The 6000-nt window shown below is 41.6% G+C and overlaps 1 protein-coding gene across 3 annotated transcripts in view; it reads left to right on the top strand.

The window, feature by feature from the left end:
* Positions 1 to 343: 343 nt before the first annotated feature.
* LOC146367260 (low-density lipoprotein receptor-related protein 8-like) overlaps positions 344 to 6000 on the top strand; it is an 83941-nt gene continuing 78284 nt past the window's right edge. For all 3 annotated transcript variants that reach the window (XM_084913225.1, XM_084913226.1, XM_084913224.1), the window contains exons 1-2: positions 344 to 529; positions 1167 to 1283. In XM_084913225.1, coding sequence (XP_084769351.1) covers positions 463 to 529; positions 1167 to 1283 — 184 coding nt within the window. In that variant the 5' untranslated portion in view covers positions 344 to 462. The remainder of the gene's footprint in view (positions 530 to 1166; positions 1284 to 6000) is intronic.

The following is a 6000-nucleotide window of genomic DNA, read 5'->3' as shown; positions in this document are numbered from 1 at the left end:
TATTTCTATTCTACTCAACAATTTTTTTTTTTAGAAAATCTGCCTTCAAAGATTTTATTATTGTATGACATTGTGATCTAGAGAGGCAAAAAAGTTTTTAGTTACAGTTTTTTATTTCGCTGCAATCGCAAAATAAACAACCACACATAAAAATGAAGATACCACAAAACGCAAGCAAAAGATAAATAAATGCATTTATTTTTAAAGTAAGCTAGTTCAAGAAATTTGCCTTAATAGTTTGTATTATTTCATGCCTTTGGTCACTGTCCTGCTGTATCGCATTGTGTAGTGTAACTGTCCCCGCCCCGCGCGCTGTCGTCACGCGCCGGGTAGCCAGTGAGGCGGAGGGAGGGGGAGTTTCACACGGCGGAGAGGCAGGCAGCGGCGTCGCAGCGCTACAACAAGAGCGGCTTTTGGGCTTTGTTTCGTGGATGTGAATGAGCTCCATCACCTCCTCCAGAAATGTGGACGGATTTAAGGATATTGCTACTTTTTAATTTGTTCGTCCTCAGGCTTCATTTCACAAAAGGTCAGTTGAAAATTGTTGTCCCCCTCTGCGCGCGAGACGCTATTGAAATAGTAGATAAAGGCTGGTGTGTGATGCTGAGCTGACGGGAAGCGCTCTCTACTCGGCGCGCGCGAGCGTGCGTGTGATACCAAGAGAGCAAAAAGGCTAAAAGGGACTACTTTCTAAAAACAAATTAATGCGCAAGTGTGTGGTTTATTTCACTTTAAAAATGTAATAGGTGAGGTTTCAGGATAGGAAAAAGCCTCTGCGTGTCTGTCATGTGTTTTCCCGGCTGTGAGCATCCATACTGCATCAGAGGTAGTAGCTGTAGTAGCCCAGACTGACTGACTGACTGACTGAATCTTTGTCTTTACGTTTGGAAGAATTGAGTCGTGCAGACCCTGGGCCTCTTCTGAGCCCTTCTGTCTTTGAACTGTTAAATATCCTGGGAAAAGGAGACCGCTATCTGAAAGAAAGCATGCACCATGACGCCTCTAGCCCTTCAGCCAATTGACCCGAATGAAGACTGAATATCAATTAGGCATTCATTTGCAAATGACAGTTGAACTAGCATACAAGAGATTACTGTTATATCCAATTGTTGCTCATCCATCTGGACTCTTATCTCTCCTTTTGTTTTTGTTTTTGTTTCTTGCAGCCACGGATGAGTGTGAGGATGGACAGTTTCAGTGCAACAACAAAAGGTGTATACCGACCATCTGGAGGTGTGACGACGATGACGACTGCTCAGACAACAGTGATGAAGAAAACTGTCGTAAGTGTTAAAATTAAAGAAGAAATAAACACAGATTAAATATGTTAACTGTGGACCTGCCACGACTAAGGTGTTATTACACAATAACATGTTAAAGCATGATAAAAATAGACATTAACTATATTAATGATTATAACAGTGCAACCCCTCCATCCCTGCTTAATCATAAAAACATCCCACCGTATTATCATGAGGATTAGTCCAGTCAGTGTGATCCTAACCATCAATATTACTAGAAAAAGTTTAGCTCTGAGTATTCATTAGAGCTAGTCTTTCAATTTTGATCACGATTCGAGTGTGTGCTACAGCCTGTATATTTTAAGTTGTGTTTTCTTATTGTGTTAAAAGTCATGAACCAGAAAATGAACCCGCATCCCTCCCAGGTTTCTGCCCTTTCATAGCTTTAGATTATTTTTTGCTGGCTTTGCTATCTTATTGGGATTTTATCAATTTTCTTTCTACTCGCGCATTGTTCACAACAGCCCTGATTCCATAAAAGCCAGCAGAGTTTACAAAGAGGCACAAATGCAATCATGCTTTGAGTGAGGATGTGTGCGTTCGCCTCAGGCTAAGAGCGCGTGCAGGTGATTTCATCCCTTCTCCTATAAATAGAGCACTCAACAAGCGTGTTTTCCTAAAATGTGGGTTGATTGGGTGGAACCATTTTCCAATCATCTCCAAATGAAAAGCTGTCCAGGTGAGGGACAGATTGCGTGGTGCATCGCTCCAGTGCACAAAGCTCTGACAGGTATCTTGGATGTGTTGTTCTGGGTGGAAATAATAGAATTCTGCTTTCCTTTTTGACAGCAAACCAGTGGCCTATATTTTGAAAGAATGCTCGTGCTGAAACCAGTGAAGTTGTGCCAAAGCTGAAGCCGAGATTTGCGTGTTTGCAGTGCAGCTTCTTTTGTGTCTGGGTTAATTGTGGCTCGGGAGAAAATTATACACCTCCCCACGCGATCTCATAATGCATACACTCTCTCTTTCTTCTCATGCATCTCTCTGTTTTTATATGTTTTCTCTCTCTCTCCCTTTCTCTTCCACAAAACTCCATCCCCCACACAGACCTGTTGTATACAACCACCTTATACTTCCTATGCGCGTCTGGAGGTGTTTCCCTGTTCTTTCCTTGCTTCTCGTCTCCGTCCCAGCAGGATGTGTCCTCAGGCACGCAGAAAAACAGGTCATTTGGAGCCTGTTTGCTCCTAAAACATTCATGTGTCACTGCTTCAGACACGCACACGAATTCTGACGTTTGGGGAAAAGTGATTGCTCTGCCAGGCTTTATTTCCTCTGTATTTCTTTCATAGGAAATTGTTTGTGGGTTTATTACCCCCTCGTGTGTTTTTCATAAGGAGGAGCTTCTGACACATTTAGGGTTTGAGTGAAAACACTTCCTCTGAAAGCCTTTTAAGCTGAGACTTACTGTCAGCCCACCATTTGATGATTATGACTGTAAAGCATTACATGTTGTTTTATTAGAGAGCGGTACATGTGTGGCCTTCACTCTGTGTCCATCTCCTTTTCCTGTGTGGCCTGCTGTATCTGCGTGGGCAGGCGCTTGTTTCCCTGAGCAGAGATGCAGGGTTTCTGTACCCACATCCCTGTAGTGTGTGATCAGAGAGATGCTAAGGATGTTGGCTGTTAAAATTGTACTCCTCTGTACTCTGGCAATTGTTAAAGAATGATTTACTTATCTTTGAGTCATTCTCACAGGTTGCCTCTTTAAGCCGTTTTTCTCTTTCTCCATGTGAAAAGACAGAAGTCAGCCGGTGTTAGGCGGTGAGGTGAAAACCTGTACAACATATGCTGCGTTGGGGGAGAAGGTGCTGAGGATTTAGCTTGTAAATACAGCAAATCCTGTTCAGAAATGACACCGTTGGTTCTCGTTGGCTGTGAAGCGGTAGCATTTTTTAAATTAAGTTTCTGAAAGGCTGAGTGGATTGTCTCACTTTTTTTTTTTTTGCTGAAAGTATAATATTTCATAACACAATGCTAAGCCAGATATTTCAGTGACTGAATGTGTGCAACAGACCATGGTTATGAAATATGCTGACAGGAAGGAGCTGCAGCTCCTTATTTGTCATGCCAGTGTCACTTTCTTTCTAACCTGACTGTCGCTGGCAGAACAGGTGTCTAAAACACACCAGAATTTCTCATACCAGTAATCTTTATGCACCATGGTGCTTCTCCATCCTTTACCCTGTTTTTGTTAACACCATCCCCCACTAGTTCACCCCCGAGACTGCAATCCCTGTCACTCGGTACACCCCTACCATCCCCCCATTATCAAACTATTCCCCACAGACCGTTCACTCACTGTGGGGACCCATACATTCATACATGCATAATTGCAGTCCCTAACTATGTACAGACACAAGTATGGGCCATGTTAGAATAAACAGAATCACATGAGTACTAATGCATGTGCACACTGTATTTTTGCAGCAGAGAAGTTCAGTCCATATATAAGAAACTGTACATTTTGTTTACTGGTTGCATAAGTTCCTGGGTGAGGATGAGACGCAAATCCTCCCTCCCTCTCGCTGCATCTGGAGTTGACAGCAGTGGAGGCAACAAAAGAATTCCTCCTTGAATTCTCAAAGTCCAATTTGTGCCGACTCTGATGCGAAGTCGGCGTTTAATCCTCGTCCTGATTATAGCAGCATATCGCCCACTTGCCATCTATCTGCGTTACCTTCAAAGTCCAGAGTGTCCGCTTGACTCTCCTCTCATCCTCGGATGTGATAAGAATCTATTTCATTTGCATTCATGAATTTAACATTCACACCTGCAGGGAGGCATTTCACATCGCCACGTAGCGCTCAAAGTCTTCTGTTGTTTTACACCGCGATGCAGAGTCAGCAACAGGCTGCATGCCTCCTCTCGTTGTCTTCTCTTAGCTAATAAACCTCCACTACTCCCTCATTGCCACACTCACTTTTGAATCTGCCGGCACTCCTCCAAACCTCCCGTAGTCATTTTTTTATTTCTTTGTTCTAAAGCCTTTCGGTGGATGCAGATTCTCTGCTATAGTGTCGAAACCACAGGCCTGCTAACACACCAAGTTTCAGAAAATTAAGAAGCCTCTGTGCAATGCTTGATAAATGCTTGTTTAAAGCTCTATTAAGAGTCCTTAGAACTCACACATCTGAGGCACACTGAGGTCCTTTTAATAGCTTGAGTGCGAAGAAAGCGGTCAATATTTTTTAATATGGTCTACTTCGTGCGTGATCTGTAAATTGGTTTTATGATATGAGAATAGGTAAGATTATGTCAGTCAATATTATTGTTTTTTTATTTGGCTGCTTGCTAAGTTCTTGAAGGCAGACAATGCCTCACCTGCTGACAGAGTATTTTTGTCATCAATTCAAAATAGCTCACAGGATTTTGTTTTGAAATCCTTCCTTCTTTTTCTTTGCTTTATTATGCTTATGGTATTTCTTTGGCTGCAAATAAAACTATCTGTTAAGCAGTAATTCATCTTCCGCTTATCCTCTGCATTTTATTTTTCAAGGCTTTCCTCTTTCAAAAAGGGAAAAGTCCTTTGTTATCATAAATATCCACATCTCTGAATGCTCACTTGGCGAACTATTTTTACATACTTTTTCGAACAACTTTGGCCTATCTACAACATCTTCACTTCTTTTTCTGCACTCACGCAGCAGATTCCCACAGAAAGCTAAATGGACTCCACTTTAAAACTCTCTACAGCCTCATGACTCTCTGTTTCTGTTGGCACTGATGGCCGGTCGAACACGCTTCCCGCCAGCTCTACTTTTTGGGTATTTCCGGCTGTTTTTATTGCTCTGACAGGTTATTTTTCTCCTAGCTGTGTTGACATCACCCACCCAGGCTAGTTGACAGCAATATTTCACAAAGTAATGCCGACTGATCAGACACGAGGAAACAGTTTTGCCACCTGCTGAGATCTACTTGTAAATTCAGAAAAATAATACCATTCTGTGTGAGGTTCTGCTTTGTGTCGCTGAGGTTTCAGGGAAAAAAAGGATGCCTTGTATTTTTGGCTTATCAGAGTTAAAAACATTTCTTGAGTGAGTGTGTTTCACCCCACAGTGTCTGAATCTTTTTTGTCTGTGTTCTTTGAAGCTTGAGTGATTCAGTGAAGTTGAAGTGATAGAAAGTGGGAAAAGAAATTATTATGACCCTACAGTGTGAGTCTGGGAGGTTGTTTTGTGTTCCTATCAAATTCTCCCCATAATCTCCACGGCTGTTGTCAACAGACACAGCGTGGAAAGGATTACGCCTTTATCTCTCCAAGCTATGAGGCATTTTTTCTGTCGGGTCTGTGGTCAATTTATGTTATGTTAATTCACAAAGATGTGATAATGCCTCAATTAGTCACCAATTTGAAAAGCTACGATAAAGCAAACGTTTTTATTGCAAAAATGTATGGCTTTTAAAACATGTCAGTTCGGTAAACAAACTGATCTTCTGATCTTTTATCTGTCCAGTTGATCTTTTCCTCAAGAAACATAAAGTCTGTTGAAAACGTCTGCCTAAAGAAGAAAAACAAAATAATGTTTGCATTACTGCAATTGCAAGTGTTTTCCCATTTTTAAGGAGAATAACAGCAGTAGTGTTCTATTTCCTGTTATGTTGAAAAACATGTCAACAAGTCCCCTGATGCACCTTACTAGAGCATTTAAGAGCTTTGTTTTTGTTTACAAAAACAGAGTTTGTATAATTCTTATGA

This window comes from Perissodus microlepis, chromosome 18, assembly GCF_051167445.1.
Source record: "Perissodus microlepis isolate ML-2025 ecotype Zambia chromosome 18, ASM5116744v1, whole genome shotgun sequence".
Lineage (NCBI taxonomy): Eukaryota > Metazoa > Chordata > Actinopteri > Cichliformes > Cichlidae > Perissodus > Perissodus microlepis.
This window is presented reverse-complemented; position numbering and strand designations above follow the sequence as displayed.